This window comes from Mustela nivalis (assembly GCF_964662115.1).
Source record: "Mustela nivalis genome assembly, chromosome: 2".
NCBI lineage: Eukaryota > Metazoa > Chordata > Mammalia > Carnivora > Mustelidae > Mustela > Mustela nivalis.
The window spans coordinates 124,146,376-124,164,965 of NC_139021.1; the positions used below are offsets into that span (position 1 = coordinate 124,146,376).

An 18,590-nucleotide genomic window follows, 5' to 3' on the forward strand; every position below is an offset into this window, starting at 1 on the left:
TTGCAAGGACATTTGGAATATGTAAATGTTTATTTGGCTATGTCAAATGTTGACTGGATTGCAATTTTGTTGACTCTCTAGGAATTAATTTTGGGATTGACTCCCCTAAAAATATCATAACAATAATATCCAGGGAAACCATGGACTGACCCTATAATAACTCTTGAAAGAGGTTCAACATGAAACAAACAACATTTAACATCTTGTATGCATAAGAATGATTTCTATAATTGGAAAAAAAAATACTACCCTATTTCAAGGTATTGCCTCTAATTAGGAATCTAGATATTTAAAACTAAAACAAACCTAAAAAACAAAAACAACAACAAACTTTAAGACCCGAGATTGTCTATATTACCTGCCACAGAACATCTAAATTCCATAATCGGACATTCAAAGCCTCCGTATTCTAGTTTTTCCACTTCCCGTTTCTCTTCTTGCACTACATCCTCAGAACAAAATGTTTTCTACAAAGTTCCCCTCACTTTAATCTGTCTTCATAATCTTTTTCGACATAGGTGAGAAGGGGGTAGAAAGAAGGTATCACGCTGAGAGTCTAGGAATTTACCATATTCAACTTAGTCCATAGCGTTTCTCCCCATATGTTCCACCCTCCTAACCCTATACTGGAGAGGATTTGCTGGAATTTCAGGAGGCTTCCAGAAGAGTTACTGGGGATGTGGATAGCATGCCTAAGTGTTCAAGAACAAATCACCACCCAGAACTTCCTCCTGTCCTTCCTCTCTAACTCCCCTGTAGTCAGCAACAGTAGTTGTACAGCTGAAATTAAAACAACAAAACTTATGGAGAAAATAGAAGTCCCTCTTATCTAGGGAAGTATTAAAACATGTCTAAATATATTTTATTTTTTCGATATGAGGAATACATTTCAGCCACATATAACATATGTTTTGTGGGACCATTCATCCCTGTTAAGAACAAAGTGTTCCATGCTCCGTCAGCTTGATTAATCTGAAGAGAGGTTCTGAAATGACTTTAGAGGAAACGTCCCTCCAAATTATGACTGTCTGTTTTGGAATGCTCTCCTCTTGCCTCTCCAGCCATCAACATCCTACCTGTATTTCAGAGGCATAGTAGGAATTAATCTTAGCTTATATTTCCCTTGTGACCTAACAACACATTCTCCACTATTTCATGATTATGTGTGTATTAGCCTTAGCTTTCCTAATACAGGCTCTTTGAAGGCAGATTCTGTCTTATTTACATTTATCTCCCTCTCTTCTTTCTTCTCGTTCATCTTTTCTTCTTCTCAGGGATGTCAGATGTCTTACTAAGTCTTTAATAAACGCTTATTAAGAAAATACTTAAGCGGTTCCTGGGTGGCTCAATGAGTTAAGCCTCTGCCTTCGGCTCAGGTCACGATCCCCGGCGTCCTGGGGTCAAGCCCTGCATCGGGCGCTCTGCTCAGCAGGGAGCCTGCTTCCTCCTCTCTCTCTCTGCCTGTCTCTCTGCCTACTGTGATCTCTCTCTGTCAAATAAATAAATTAAAAAATGCTTGAGTGCCTGAATTTATGAATAAAATGGAGGGCATGGAGGGTACTGGCATCTACAAAGACCTTTTTTATTCCCATTTCAGGAGATCCAGTAGCAAGTACACCCCTGGAGTTGTGGCCTGAGAAGAATTACTACACAAACCTAGGAGACCCAGATTTGAATCACCTGTTCCAAGGCGCATCTTCCAAGGTAGTGGAAATTTGCTACCTTCCCTATGAGTCAATGTCCTCATCTATAGAACGGAGATAAAATATCCAGGTCATAGGATGGTTGTGAGGATGAGAAGAGAGAGTGTGTGCCATGGGCCTGAGAGTGTATGGCTCAACACATGCGCATTGCTGCCTTACCTAGGCTGAGCTCTGCAAGTAAACTCATAGCTACATATTCAAGACCTACACCTAAAGAGGACCAGAGGATGCCAGGTTAGAAGGCTGTTTCTTCAAATAACTCACAATCGAGGATGCCAGGTTAGAAGGCTGTTTCTTCAAATAACTCACAATCAATCCTATTGTCAATTCCCCAAATGAAAATTCCCCAAATGAAAATTCCCCAAATGAAACCTGTTTAAGACCTCTTGAATCAGAGGAAATTGTTTGCACTGCTAAAGACATCATTATCCTTAACTCCACATTTGATGCTAAGGCCAATCCTGTCATCCAGTCATGGTTTGCACGGGTCATTTGCCCACAATGGCCTACAGAATGCTGCACAGTCAGGGCCCTGCCTACCTCTTGGGCTTTGCCGCTTGCCATTTTTCCTCACTGTGCTCCCATAACATTGTTTTTCATTCGGTTCTGGAGAAAACCTACGTACATTCCCAACTCAAGACTTCACACATGTGTTTCTCTCTTGAAACATCTCTTTACCCCTACTCTTCACCTGATTATTTCCTTCTCGTAGTTCATGTCAGGTGTATGAGACCCTGTGGAAGAACTTTCCCGGTCCTCCAGTCTAAATTAGATCTCCTTGTTATACTTGTCCTATAGCATTCTTCATTATTACCCTGTAGATCTTCGAAATTTAAAATTATATATGTGCACATGTGTGAGTGTTCCCTGGCACTTAACTGTCTCCCAGCAAATGTAAGTAGTATAAGCACCAAAGTTGTGTGTTCATCCTTATATCCTCAGTGCCTCCCACAGTACTTGGCTGTGTGTTCTCCACAAATATTTGTTGACATGGTAAGGTCCTGGTTGATTTAAAATTTCTATTTTTTTGACACTCTATTGCTTGTTTGACTAGAAACCTCTTCCTGATATATCACATTAGTTGATTCTTATCAAAAGTTTTTTGAGGGAAACTAATTATTCTGTTCTTACATGAATTTAATATTGTTTTGCTACTATGAAAGATTTAATATTCCAAGGTAACATTCCAGCCATTACTTTTTAGTTGATTCTTGATCATGTGTTGTCTATGCAATTCAGTTTCAGAATCTGAAACTGAGACTCTGAGTCTCATTCAGATTCAGGAGAATCTGAGCTCTAAAAATTAAAAACTATGCCTGATCGTACCTTTTTCTGTGTAATTAATCAGATTGCATGCCTTTTATTAACAGCTACAAAATAATTTTACTCCAGACTTTATGTCAACAGCATCAGAAGTAAGCCAATGCCAAGCATTTTGTATAAAGTCTAAAACCATAGAGGGGGCTAGCCAATCCAGAAATAAATTAGGTTTCTGGATACTTGTTTATGAAAATAAGATATACTATTTATTAATAAGCTAACAAAAACTGATAAACATGATAAATTCATAAGACACGTTCAAGCAGGAAATTTTTAGAAAGTGTGTAACACCTTACTACTATACTAATCAGCTATTTGGCCTTAGAGGCTCAAATATACTATGATACAAATTACCACTATTCTGTCAGAAGACAAAAGTTTCCCAACATTAATAGTTTAATGATAAATTTTGTTGCTTAGTTTTTTTTTTTTTCTTCAAATTAAAACCTTTCAAAAGATACTCTTTCTTTCCAAGAAGTTTGGTGTTTTTGTTTTGTTATTCATTTATTTATAAAGTTTTTTAAAGACTGTATTTATTTATTTGATAGAGAGAGTGCACACACACAAAGAGCTATAGACAGAGAGAGGGAGAAGCAGTCTCCCCACTGAGCAGAGAGCCTGATGAAGGACTTGATGCCAGGACCCTGAGATCATAACCTGAGCCAAAGGCAGGTGCTTAAACAACTGAGCCACCCAGGCACCCCTTGTTTTGGGTTTTAAACCACAGCCCTTATCCAACCCACCAGTTTTCTCTGAAGTACATGGCAGGAGCAACCTCTTAAAGCATTTTTTTATCCATTTGTTTATGTACTCATTTGTTTACTAATCAAATGTGTTAAAGGTCTTGCTACCTGCTAGACACTGCCCTGAGCTCTTCAAGAACTATCCTCATTTTTGTTTGTTTGTTTCATCCAAAAATAAAATATTAATCATACAAAGTTGTCATTTCAACAAATTACAGTGTTCTTCACGAAATGATTATGTCATGACATTTAGCAGTTTAGCCCTACAAGACATCTTATTTACTTTATCTCATCATTAGTCTACAGTTAGGGTTCCATTTTCTTTTTTCAAAAAATGACAGTTACCATTTTCTTATTGGGAAGTAACCTTGGTTCCTTTTTTGAAATGTATTATAATATATATCAGCAAATAGAAAAATTAACCATATTATCCCCACTATTCTGTACGGCTTTTCTCTCTGCGAACAGTGAGTATTCTAGTCTTCTAACCATATGCATAGATCTGAAAATAGATAATATTTAAGAGAAACAAAACTACGGTTCCAAGATGACTTCGGTGTGGATCACGGTTTTATTTGCACTTCATTCCTCAGTATTTCCTAAGGTAGAAAGCCAGACTGGAGTTGTAAGGATACTACACCTAAGTTTCACAGTCTCATATTAAACTGCTTTGAGTGTCCTCAATAAAATTTCCAGAGCACTTTATAATAATAGGCCTATTTTCATGGAATCAAGAAACTAGGTCAAGATACCCTTTCATGAGCCCCCAAACGGTGTCTAACTGTTTAAGGATTGTCTGTTCTCCTTTCACACAGACTACTTTGTCTAAGTGGGCCTTAACATCCGCGATTTCCCTCTGGGCTGTTCAGCAGCGGCTTGGTGTCCGTCCACGCTGGGAAGAGCAGCCGGCATGACAGCCTCCACACACACCTGAAGATAGGCTTGCAGAACACAGAACCCTGCACACATGGAAGACACGGATCCAACCCCAGATATCCCCCCGTCTGTCTTCTTAAGCAGCTCACCCTCCCACAGCCTTTGCCTGTGTTTGCCTGTTAGGCAGGGGAGGAGGCCACACCAACCGGCCGTAAGTTCATGAGAGCTCCCTCCGAAAGGAAAACTGAGTAAGGGTTGAGCATGATTTAATTGGTACACAAATCAGTTGATTGGTTTGTGTTCTCCGTGATCTTCTGGGAGAACAGCTGAAGTACAAGATCACAGGAGACTGGATGAATTTCATGTGGGCTGGGAATGCCCCTTCTTTATGCTGTGAAAGCCCTTCACAAACGCCTACGTTTGGGTTTGCCAAGAGAATACTTCTGGAGGTGAATAGTAGGTCTCTTCATTGTAATTTTCACTGTTATTGCCAGTTGTTTTTCTAATAAAGTCATATTTCCAAATTATGATATAAACTGGTGGCAAAATTAGTAATACATTCTTCACTTAAAAATTTCCCAAAGTAGGGGTGCCTGGGTGGCCCAGTGGGTTAAAGCCTCTGCTTTCGGCTCAGGTCATGATCCCGGGGTCCTGGGATCGAGCCCCGCATCGGGCTCTCTACTCAGCAGGGAGCCTGCTTCCCTCTCTCTCTCTGCCTGCTTCTCTGCCTACTTGTGATCTGTCTGTCAAATAAATAAATAAATAAATATATTTTTTTTAATTGCCCAAAGTATATTTAAAGCAAGAATAAGTTTTATTAAATTTGAAGCTGTTCACATTCAAAACGCAGCAGTATGCTTCAATATGACTAAACAATTTAAAGGAACAAAATATGCATCAATTTTAAGATCTATGTACTATTTCTCTCGTAAAATTTCTGAGGCAAAGAAAATCACAACATCTTCTTAAATGAATTGGTTCCAACTAAAACCCTAAGTGCTGCCATCATGATATTCCCCCAACCTGAAAAACCTTTCTCTCTTTCCTGCACTCTGGTAAAACCCCCAGCTATTACAAAGGCCAGTACATAAATCACTTACCTGAGAAGTTTCCCTTGTCTAACAAGCCTACTGTAATGATTGTATCTTTATTCTGCAAACTTTCTTCAGTCTTGGACTTAATTTGTGGAAAATTATTTGGTTCTTCAGGGTGTGGTTTTTTTCCTGTTCTCATATAACTGCATGTATTTTATATTCCTTCAAGAACATCATTATAGCACTTAGTACAATAACTGATTGTTTAATGATTAAGTGAACCTAAGTGCTAATGACTACAGGAATTTTAATGGTCTCTGAGAGGATAAAATGCATGATGGATGTTATTTATGTAATGCTGTAACTCATTTCATTCTATAAAAGACAGTGGTATTTATTTCTGTTCTGTAGAAGAGCTTATTTCTTCACCTTAGGAACAAAAATACAGACGCTGGAGGATTTTCCCCCTCTTCTGTTTTGTTTTACATCCTGTGTTGGCTTTCCAAGCATGTCTACTTGTGCAAGAGTGTCTCTGAGCCATGTCCATGTGTAGCCTGACTCCTCTACATTCCGTTCGAAGCAAAATCATCCCACTGCTCATTGTCAAGTCACCCCAATTTTGAAAAAGACAAAATACTTTGTTTGACCCTTTGCCTGCTATCGGGAATCCTTGATCCTAAAAAATCTATGTAGTTGTATTTTCCACAGATAAACCCCAGTCTGCTTATTGAATGCAGAGCACAAGAAATCAGCTGATGGCGTTCAGAGCTGGGATGAAGATGCCTCTGAGCCTTTGCTTCCTTCTGCGCATGTGGAAGCAAGAATAGTGCCTCCAGGGCTCTAGCGAGGACCGAATGAGGTAATGTGGGCCATGTACGCTCCCGGCTCAATAAATGTGAGCGCTCGCTCTCTTCTCTTTTATAACGCACTTTCTGAAATGGAAATAAAACATGCAAACAGAAAAAAAAAATAAATAAATGGGAGCACTAACCAGATGCTGGGAATTGTTCTGTGATTTAGTATAATTAGTTGTGACCTTAGACAAGAGGTGGAGCCTTGCTAAGCAGCAGCATCCTCCTCATCAAATGGTAATAAAGAGTAAAGCTCTCGTCTAGGGTCCTCGTGAGGACCACTGACATAACGGATGGGAAGCAGGCTTGGAGCATTGTCAGTACTCAGTAGCTGATAACAGTTTCCACCCCCATTGTCACCATCAGGAAGCTCAATCAGGGACCTACAAAAGCAAAGGAATACTGGAAGGACCCGACCAGGACTGGCAGCAAGGCTGATAGTAGAGAGGACTCCTCCCCCTAAAGAATACTAATTTTATTCTAATAAGCATACAACATTAAGTCAGTTATATATCCACGGTCTTTTAAAAATCAGTCGGACAAACTGAAAATAAAATACAAGACTCTTCTCTAAACAATGACTAAACAATTACTGTAGGTTTGTATTCAGAGAAAAGAAACCAAATCAACCCCACCCTGGCATTTTATACTAATAATCTGTGTGTCCTTAATATCACTTCAATGTGACTTTCAAAGAAAGTTCAATTTTCAATACCTGCATATAAAAACCCCTGTTTTGTTTAAAAACAAAACACTGTTTTTTGCACCACACCCAGTGCTCCATGCAATACGTGCCCTCCTTAATACCCACCACCTGGTGCAAAAACAATGAATACTGTTACGCTGAAAAGAAATTAAAAAAAAAAAACAATGATAAAAAAGTTTAATTGTATATATATTTTTTAATTGTGTACCTTAGTTAAGGTATAGGGTATACTGTGTGATATGTGACTTGTATCTCAATAAAGCTATTTAAAAAGAAAAAAAAATACACATTTTTTTTTAAACAAAACTTATATTCCTTAAGTCTCACCCTTCTGATACCTGTACTCCAGAGAAATTTCTGGAGTAATGAGGGTCATGCACATGAGGAGAAGTGAAGTGACCTTGAATGAAAGGTGAATTTTCCATTGATGGAAAAGAAGTTAAACTATTCAGATTTGTCCTGATGCCGTATGCAAATAATGGCACTGCATGAGAAGGAGAAATGCATGAAATTGAAGAGGAAGGATATATTTATAACAGCTCACGGGAGCTGCCCATATCAATTTGCACCTTGTTTTTCTCTCTGTCAAGTATAAGAAGTTACAAAATACTAGAACCTTAATTTTTAGTTCTAAATGTCTATGTTGAACATACTCTTGAAAAAAGCATGGACATCACTTAATGGTTCAGTTTCCTGGGGTTCCCATTCTAAATGCAGACATAATTATTGCTTTGATCCCAAGTCCATTGCAAAATAAAATAAGAAAATATGACAGTTTCTTAGGAGTGAAGCATTTTACTAATTCAAGTTAAGGTAAGACTCTTCTTCCTAAACCGTGAGTCAGATCACTAAAAACAAAATCATTTGCTGATGACATTCAATGTGTGCTTCCAAAACAGATGCAAACCTGTCATCCTTGTGCATTGAACTCAAGGCTCAGGATATAAAAACACATACATGCAACCTGCGAAGACAATGAATATTATAAAACTCTGGATACATGCTTCAGACAGGGCTGATAAATCCAAAGCACAGTGGAAAGTGTTCCTAGAATAACTTAAAAGCTAAAGAGAGATTTCAAGAAATCTGGACAGCAAGTGTGAACAATAAGAGAAATAGTCTATCTGCTGGGAGAATTTCCATTGTCCAAGATGGCCATATGGAAATCACAGGGTCTCCTAAATCTCTCCATTTCATCCTCCCTGATATCTGAAAAGATCAGCAAGAGAAGAGTGCTTTTATTTCCCAACTTTCTCACTGGTTAAACAATTTTGATGAAGGAAGATACACATTGTCAAATACTACAGAATGACAAAGATTCTCCTACACTACCCAAGACTTGTTCAAGGTTAGGCTTTGTATGGTTTCTGTCAAGTCTGTGTTTCCACTTCTGCTGTTGAGCCTTCTAAATACAATTGAGTATTCAGAACAGACTACACTGAGGTGTTTTGTTTGTTTGTTTGTTTTGTTACAAAATTGGTTTGAATTTGAAATCCTTTTAGGATAGAATCTCTTCTGACTCCCCATTTGTCTTTCCTATTTGTAGTTGGGGCCACCCATACACTGTCTAACACATGGTGTCTCAAATGAGATATGGTAACATAAAATTTAAAAGGAATTTTTCACGACCTGGGGAAGAGTAGAGACCTGAAAGAAGAGAAAAGAAATGCAGTTTTATCTGTCTTCTGGGGATTATGTCAGAAATGTCCCAGGGCACACTTGGCCTTTCTCTCTCCCTCTTTTCATCGCCCTGGCTATTCCCACATTGACTCCTTCTCCTCTCTAAACAGACAAACCTCAGATGTCTCCTCTCAGCCAGGCTTCTCTAACCACCCAGTGGGAACCCCCCGACCCCGCTCCTTTATCCCTCTGTGACTGCTACCACTTAGGCCTCCAGAGTTGAGATCCCTCTTTGTTACTTATTAGCTCCCTTGTTTCTTATTGACTTCTTTATTTTCTGAGTCCCTGGACTAAAACGTGAGTTCCTTCAGGGAAGAATTTTACCTGTTTTTTTCACCCTCCATACTCTTGACACTCAGTGTCTAATACCCATTAGCTAGTCCATATACGTTTGTTGAATGAAGACTGATAAGGCTTTCCAGAAAAATCTGCTCAAGGTTTCCTACACTCCCCTCCCTCGGGACATCTTTAACTACACAGCCTTTGCACTCCTGTCTCTTACCCATTATCTCCTGTTCCAGCTCAAATGCCATGACAGCCTTCTCCCTACTCACCCCACCCCATACACTTCATCACATTCCTTCTCCCCTAAACAGTTGGACTCTTGATAACCCGCTCCTTCAATTGCCAGCTAAGCAGTTGTGAATAAAATGACTTCATAACTCTGTGCCTCAGTTTCCTCATCTAAAAATGGGGAAAAACAGAGAAACAGAAAATCAGTGCAGCTGCTGTCAGGATCACATGGAATAGTCTGTGTAGGACGAAAGAGCCTGATCATCAACAAATGCTAAATTATTCATAATTATTCCTACACATTTGAGCACTTAATCAGAATGCTACCCTTAAATTTAAAACCTCAAATATTTTGGTTTTCTGTTCTTTTTGCCTGTTCACACAGAGTCTAGCATAGTATCATATGTACTTATTGGGTAATTCAACAAATAGACATTTGGTTAAGCTCAATAAAGGAAAGAGTAAAGAGATAAAATGAAGAAAGTTGACCAGGTAGGTAAGGTCTTTTATTAACTCAATTATATTTACCTTATATTCTTAAATTCTGATGAGGAAATCTAAAGGCTTAATGAATATTTTTTGCCAATAAATCCAACTTAGATTTCTATTTATTTGAGGATACTGCCTCCTTTCAAGTAAACAGGCTTCAAACTTTTCACAATCTTGGTCCTTTTTCTTACTCCTGAGAAATATTTTATTGGTATTGGCAAATAAGCAACAGAAACATTGTCTTGTGTTTGACTTTACCTAAATGGCAATTCATAGATCTATTAGACTGTTACCTGGATAATAGAAAATAAAATCAAGAAAACAAAAAAGCAAGCAATACTAATCTCCATCGTATAGGAATGTAAGTGAATGTTCATGTGAAATTAATAAATGCCAGGTGAAAGTGAGCAAATTACACCAGCACACATTTATTGGGCTTGACAAGGGATGTGTCATTGGCTTACCCTCTCTATCCTATAGGATTCCAACAAATTAAACTTCTCCAACTGTAAGTTATGAGTGTTGACGTAATGTTGCTGTCACTGGACGGCTGAGCTCAGCAGCACTAGTTCCATGTTTCCTTTCCAAAGGATAGCTAAAGAAACATTCTTTTGACAAGTGTAATATGTTTGCTATGTTTCAGGAATTTTTTTTCACATTTTCCTCTATAGCTCAATGTATCGTTCCATGATTTCTGTGGGTTTGATTTATGTGGGGTCAGGTGCAAAAGTTAGTAAAAAGCACAATGTTCAGAATAGACCAGAGTAATAATGAATACTGTTATGCTGAAAATAAAAAATAAATTAAAAAAAAAAAAAAAAAAAAAAAAGAATAGACCAGAGTAATCTAAATGAGGGTCATAGATTTGATGCTCTGGAAAAGAAATGTTCACCTCCTGTATGTATGGAGCTTCATCTACCATCCAGGCATTATTTGACTGGTTGATTGATTTTAAGTATGGAAAGGTTTCACCTTATTCTTCTTCTTAACTTGTAAATGGATAATGTATCCAACTGATACAAAGGATAATTCTTTTACAAGTCCTTTAAAAAAATTAACCCATAGTATACATAATTCTGTAACTTTATTTTCCTGACAATATGTCATAGGCATCTTTCTAGGTCAATAGCTAAACTCCAGCTCATCACTTTTAATACCAACAAAATATACACAGTATGGGTATATTAACAATTTTCAACCAGTCTTTTGATGGCTAATCAGGTTGTTTTTAGGTTTATTTTTTACTTACTACAAGATGGAAATTAATATTTTCGTATATATGTCTTTACATATGACCACCTTGGGTTCTATAGGGTAGATTCCAGATTATAAGACCAATGGATCAAAAGGTATACAATATGTAGATCTGTACATAAATCTATATATTTACATTTTTTCTATAGAAAGATCTAGATACTGTCATATTTACTTAGGTTTTTTTGTTTTGTTTTGTTTTTGTTTTTACTTCATCAGTCTTGATTTCCTGATGGAAATTGTTTTTTTAATCACACAAAAATAATAAGAAGTCATGCCTTGCCTTACTCAGAGAACTTCGACCCAGCAATGAAATATGTCTCAAATCAAATATTTTTTAATTGTTACCATGTTATACATGGATAATTGTCTATATTTTTTTAGCATCCTATCTTCTGATTTTTTTCCCCCTCAAACTTACTGACAATAGTATATGAGCTTTGTCCACCACAAAAATGACCACATTTTCAGGCTCAGCAGAACAAAGCATTTAGTAATATCAGTAGAACAAAGCATTATTAATCACATTTTTATTTAGATCATTTACAAAGACTCAGTTCTTGAAATTTTATAAGTCAAATCTACTATTTTCTTTGCTTATTTTCAAATATTAGTTTAGATATTAAGCCAGCACAATTTTTTCAATAAATGCTAAAATATACAGTACGCATCATGGCCTGCTCTGAAATAAAGGTGAGAAATTTTTTCTACTTTTTGATTCTGAGCCAATGGTTTATTGGCCAGTCCCTCAAGTAAAGTTGTTGGACTTGTACAGACAGAAAATGTGTCCAATTGACTCATAATATTTTTTAATAAGAAGAAGAAAAGAGAGAAATCCTAGTATTTAAAAAAATAATTCCTTTTTTATTCATCAACCATAAAATATATTATTTCATTTAATTTATAATGACCTATAAGTATTTATAGATGAGGAAACCGAGGGTCAGAGAGTTTCAGTAACATGCCCAATGCCTCAGAGCAAATAAGTATTGCTCCATTGCTCCATTTTCCTTTTGATTTTGAGACCACACTACACACGAAAAGGTCCCTAGTTTCCTATTTAATTCTATACATTGATCACCTATTTTTGCCCCAATCATTTTTCCTCTTATAGTTGTAATCAGCTGCCAGTGATGGTATAGACATGAAGGTAAAGTTTCAATGGGCTATAGTTATTTCTACATAACTGGTGGGGAATTCTGACTTAACATGAGTGAAGGCCCCTGGTCTACTCTTGGAGCGCAAGGGAGAATATTTCACGGACCATTGGGTTGGTCCCCCTTTTAAGGCTGGCCTTTCTTCCAGAAGCTGTGCTGGTTGGTGACAGAACTACGTTCCATGGAACACTTTTTAGCCTCAGATTGCAGGCTCCTGCTATGAAGATATTTTCTACCTTAGCATTGCAAAGCTGCTCAGTAAAAATGAAATAAATCTCATATGGCCTGCAGGGTGAACATTCTTCTCCCCTTCTGTTTTTTTAACTTATTGGCTTATTGGGGAAGCTAATGACCATTTTTTTTGAGGTTTTTAAAGGACACATTGGAAAGTACTTCAGATCTTTCCTCCTTAATAAGCTGATCATAGGGTGGGGGGAGGGGTTGTAACATTTCCATCCTTATTGTATTACATTAGGATTCTACCTGAATAATTTTTTCACTGATAATTCTGGTAATTTTTAAAAGTGGAAAATTTAAGCAAGATTCACATAATCTTAAGAGACACAACAACACATTCTCACCCTTGGACTGTCACAAAATACAAAGCTTTTTGCAGTTTAATATGCAAAATTGTAGATAGGAGGTTTTATCCCCCCCTTAATATGGTTGGTGGCTGACCATAATGTCCTTGTGTATGTAGTTCTTTGATTTAACTAATAATATTTTCTTCCAGCATTAAATATTTTTAAAACTACTGACATATGTGAAAATACTGCCTTACTGTTTTTTTTTAAACTAATGTATAGTATAATTTTACTGAATTTTTATGTGACTGTAGTCTTACTCTTTTTAAAAATTAATGCAGGAAGAAGCCTAGCTTGGAGAAGTTTGGATGAAAATCTACTGGGAATGGAGGGATGGAGGTGGAAACTCTTTGTAAATGGCAAGAGACTCTCTTTCTCAACTCTTCTATTGCCAGTCAAGCCTTCCGGGGAATAAAACATCACACAGAGCCTGTCGTTCCTGCAGGTTGAGGTTAAGTTTGAACCTTCCTTGCTCGTCCCTCCACCAGTGTGGCAACCCTTCTCTGACCAGGTGAACTTGCATTAACCAAGCTCCCACGGAACCAACCTGCGGCACCTGAAGCTTATGCAGAGCGGCACAGAAGTGCTTCGAGGAGCTTCTTGCCCTAGGCGACTGTTTTATGCACACAAGCTCTTTCAAAAGTCGCTTGTGCTTAGCGAAAGGCATCCCCCCACCTGCAGGCAGAGATTAACGAGTGCACACCCACACACCCCAAGTTCGGGAAGCTGGGCTCAGGAACATCTCCCCTGCCCCACGACTCCCCCGCTCTGGAGCACCTTCCGCAGAGAAGGCAAGCTTTTCCCTTCTTTTTTTCACATCTTCCAAGTTGCCAAACCTGGGACTGGGTGACACGGGGCAGAGACTGAGCCTTTCCTGTGTTGCCCTGGAACAGGAAGAACCCTGAGGTACTGCGGAGTGTCCCAGAGACGCGCAAGCATCTCGCGCTCCTAGGAAGCTCCCGGCGAGGACAAAGAGGGTCAGAATCCGAGTAAGAAATGGGCGGGCTGCGGGGAGACTGGCTCTTGGGCTGCTGGCGAATGCCATAGGGAACAGTGCCCAGGGACTCCGCGCGCCCTCCCTTTCCCGGGGTGCGCTCACCATTTGTAGCCTCTGCCGCGCTTGAACTTGAGGGTGAGCCCGGTCTCCAGAAAGAGCAAGAGGTTGAGCAGCGCGAGCAGCCAGTACCGCGGCTCCTTCTTCACCTCGGTCACTCGCCAGACCCCAACCAGAGAGTGCAGCACGAACAGCAGCCGGGTGGCCAGATTGTTGAGCAGGACCAGTCCCTCCATGCCGGCCCGCGCGCTCTGCCCGCGGGCCCCAGACCCCCGCCTGCGCCCCCGCGGGCCCCCTCGGGAGCCCCGGAGCCCGCCCGTGGGCGGGAACCTGACAGCTCGAGACCCGCCGCTGCTGCCGTCCCTCCTCAGCCTCCGGAGCAGGGAGAACAGGAGACAGCGGTTCGCCCCTCCCCCAAACTTCCTGACAACTCTCCAAGAGGGGAGAATCTAAACCCAGCCTGTCTAGACTGCTGGGGAGTTCTGGGGCTGCGCCTCCGGGATCTCCGGGGCGTTATTCCCCGGCGCTGCCCATCTCCTTCTCAATCCCGGGAGCCAGGCTCCAACCCTGCAATCTACCCCATCCCACCCCCGCAGGGTGTCCTCCAAAACTTCCCGACTCCCAGAGATAGGGCGGAGTGAGGGTCGAGGTGCTACATAGCCTGAGAGGGGGGAGGAGGACGCATCCGTGCCATCTCCTCCCTGGCTTTTCCAGCGAAGTAGTTTGATTCACTCACACTTCTTATGGGAACAAGCTGTCATAGTAACTCTAAGCTGGAACGGAGGAGGGCCAAAGAATCCGCTGTCCAAGCAGTTTTGGAAACGCTGTTCCTGCGCAGTTTGAAGAATGAAACTTCACAGGACTAGAGGAAATCAGATGGGGGTTTTCTGAGAGCGGTCCCTGCACCTCGTTTAAGGAGTGGGTAGCCCGGGTTACTGCCACTCTTTGGTCAATGTGTTATCAAAGCAAAGAGATGTTCTTTATTATGTCGTCCCTACTCTCACTCCCCTCCACCCCCCACCTCTAGGAATTTCTTCTGAAAGTTGGAGGTTAGCAAGGCAGGAAGGCAGAGGGGAGACAGAGGAAGGAAGGAGAGGATAAAGCCAGGGGTTGGACTTGTGGGAGCAACTCATGCAGCTGGGAAGGCACCCTTGATTGAGATCAATGACCAATGAATTCAACTCTGGTCTTTCTAGCATCCAAGGTGAAGAGGAAACTGAAGTCAGGGTTTCCTAAAACACCCTTCATGATTTCTGTTCCCTTGTTTCCCTACTGCCTGTACCACTATTTATTTGACACTTTTCTTTAAATAAACTCAAATTTTTACTGAAATAATTTTTAAATGAAACTTTATATCACTTACAAATGGAAAAACCAGCAGAGTAGGCCAGAGGTAGAAGGTATTACAAAAACAAATAAAATAAAATGAAACCAAGTTATTGAAATCTCAGTAGATATTAATTATTGCCTTCTAAGACTCTGTACCTCAGCCTCCTTCTTTCTGGGGAGATAAAGCAATGCCAGGGGCACCTGGGTGGTTCAGTGGGTTAAGCCTCTGCCTTCCTCTCAGGTTATAATCCCAGGGTCCTGGTATCAAGCCCCACATTGGGCTCTCTGCTCAGCAGGGAGCCTCCTTCTCTCTCTCTCTCTGTCTGCTTTTCTGCCTACTTGTGATTTCTGTCTGTCAAATAAATAAAAATAAATAAATCTTAAAAAAAAAAAAAGAAATTCCAGTCATATTACTACCAAACAGGGATGTTCCCTTGACCACATTAGTAAAACTGAGAGAAAAACACAAAAGAAGTATCTTGGTTAGGTTTATTCAACTTATGATCATCCCTTACCTTTCTTAAAATTAGGTTGAAAACTCTGAATTATATGATTAGTGTTTTCATGAAGTAAAAAAAATCCAGTTGCTTAGAAGCTCAGTTACTTCTGATACTATTGTCAGGAAGATTTTCTTTTCCCTGTGGGTGTGTATTCTTCCATATCTTTCAGGAAACCCAGCAGTGATTTCCTGGGACTTCTTATCATAGTGCTTTTCATTGTGGGGTGATGGCATAGTGACCAGTGACCTCACGCTATTCAGTGACACACAAGAGCACAGTGTACCAGTGCAGTGGGAGGCAGGGTGGTGTGGACATTGGAGCCTAGAGCCAGGCCAGCTGGCTGCCTTGGAGTCCCGGCTCAGCCACTTAGTAGTGTATAACCATTGTACCTCAATTTCCTTATTAAGCCTATTAACTTATAGGGCCATTGAGAGGATCAAATGAGTTAATCTATACAGAGCACCTGGCAGGTAAAAAGTACTCAGTAACACTGGTGATTATTGCTGGACCAAAAAAAGTTAGTCTGGACAAGTAACACTAAGAGTGAAGCAGACAAACGTAAGACCCGTCAAAGCCTCAGGCTGAACACCGTCAGGAATACGTCTGTTGCTGAACAAGTTGGGTTTACTGGTCTTTTAGAGAGAAAGAGCACACTCCAGGGAGAACTGTGGGCATCTCAGAAAGAAGATATTAGACGGATTAGAGAGAACTTACTAGAAAGGATATGGGCTTGTGTTAGGTGCTTTAAAGAGGACTAAGAAAGTAGGGCTTGACTTTAATTGGATGCTCTCCGGAAGTGGGGTTAATTCTGTAATGGGTTGTCTTAATAAAGCTTACTTAGATAGGGGACTGTTTGGGCAGTTAGGACAATGTTCATGTTTTGTTTGAGTTCAGACACAACGACAGAGTGATCCTGTCTTTATCTTGATCAATCAGGCTCACAAAATGGCTTTGCTTGATATTCATACTCTGTGAAGGTTTTGTGTTCAACAGGAGAGTGGCAAGGCCTGGCTGCTGGGCAGACCAGTTTCCTGCTGTCAGGGTTTGCTTCTCTCTTTCTCAGGCTTCCTAGGAAGGGCTGCAGGAGAAGGGTTTAACAAGAAAGGAAGAAAGTCAGTCTAACAGCTTCCAAACATCTTTGCTGCTCTCTGTTTTGAAGGTTTAGGTCAGTATAGGCTCCATTTCCTCTGGGTCTGAAAAAGAAAACTGTCATTAAATGGAACTTTGAAGTTATTTAAAAAAAAAAAAAAATTCTCCTAAGCTCATTTTAGAAGACTGGAGGCGGGGGTACCTGTGTGTCTCAATCATCATTTGGGTGTCTGACTCTTGGTTTTGGCTCAAGTCATGATCTCAGAGTCAGGATCTCAGGGTCATAACATTGAGCCCTGCCTCAAGGCTGTACGCTCAGCACAGAGTGTGCTTAAGATCTTCTCTCTCCCTCTCATGTATGTGGTCTCTCTTTCTCTCTAGTATAAATAAATAAATTTATCTATCTATCTATCTAAAAGAAGACTGGAAGCTTTGAGAACTATCTTGAGATCTCCAATCCAAACTACTCTTCTCAAAAAATTGTTTCACCTCATGCAGCCAGTTCTTGTGGTATAGGATTGGGGTGCACAAAGTGGAGCTCACCTTATTATCCCAGGGGACAGTAGTCACCAGGCCTCTCTTGCCTTCTGAAAGCAAATTGAAACCCTTGTCAATCATTTCTTTCATTTAGAGTGATTTTGGTTGCATGCAAGAGTCTGTCTCAAGCTAATTCAAGTAAAAGGAGTAGTTATTAGAAGAGTACATATGGCCTTATAGGAGATGGAACCCCTTGGAAATCAAGCACAGGCATTAGAGTAGAGCTTTGGGCTAGAAATGTAAGACAGCTGTGGACTTGAGTGACTCTGGGATCTCATGGTTACAGTTTGTAGACCTTTTCTAGCAGCTCTCTGACCCTGTCCACCTCCAGGCAAGTCTTTCCACATTCTGAGTTCAAATTCCTAAGAAAAGGAATTCACCGAACTCTTTCAACTCTAGTTACCAGGTCACATTATGGACAGTGAGTAAGCTACTGAATGACTGTAATCTGGTTACTGATCATCCCTAAGGGAAAGACCAACATTGATGCTACTTTATCATCTTTCAACATGGGATTCTGGGTAGGGCAGTGTGAGCAATGGAGGAAGGGTCATAGCAGGCACATTGACTAACATCTAGGACCATTCACAGCTCAGCTGATATGCACACATCCTATGCCTACAGTCCTAGAGATGTCCCTCTCTGAAACTACTTAAACACTGTACATGAAGTTATGGGCTCACCTATGACCTCCCAACAACAATGCAATCCAAAATCATCTTCATCCTGAGGTCATCAAAGCTGCAGTGGATCTCAAAAGCTACAGCTTCCTAGTAATTTTCATGCCTCCCTTTGCTCCATTTTGATACTATTCAGACATCATTCTTTTAAAATTATTTATTTATTGTTACTTATTTATTTATTTGAGAGAGTGAGAATGTGTGTGTGTGTGTGTGTGTGTGCGCACAAGTTGGGGAAGGGTGAGTGCAGAGTCCAACATGGGGCTCCATCTCATGACCCTGAGATCATGACATGAGCTGAAACCAAGAGTTAGAAGCTCAACTGACTGAGCCACCCTGGCACCCCCATACATCATTCTTATACATATATACACATATGTATATATGTGTCTGTATACATAATATGATGTATGGTAAAAATCATACGGTATAGGAAAGTACACTTCTACTCCTCAGAGAAATTATTCATAATTAATACCTTCCTTTTGTAT

The 18,590-nt window shown here is 40.1% G+C and overlaps 1 protein-coding gene and 1 long non-coding RNA gene across 2 annotated transcripts in view; one reads left to right on the forward strand and one right to left on the reverse strand.

The window, feature by feature from the left end:
• Positions 1-15,945, reverse strand: part of TMEM26 (transmembrane protein 26) — a 47,495-nt gene extending 31,550 nt beyond the window's left edge. The window contains exons 1-2 of the mRNA XM_082721645.1: positions 15,809-15,945; positions 14,010-14,826 (exon numbers count right to left, since the gene is read on the reverse strand). Coding sequence (XP_082577771.1) covers positions 14,010-14,200 — 191 coding nt within the window. The 5' untranslated portion in view covers positions 14,201-14,826; positions 15,809-15,945. The remainder of the gene's footprint in view (positions 1-14,009; positions 14,827-15,808) is intronic.
• LOC309860112 lies at positions 1,597-14,003 on the forward strand. Its single transcript, XR_014309161.1, has 3 exons — positions 1,597-1,704; positions 6,385-6,535; positions 13,192-14,003. It is a non-coding gene; the product is annotated as an uncharacterized lncRNA (long non-coding RNA).
• Positions 15,946-18,590: the final 2,645 nt, after the last annotated feature.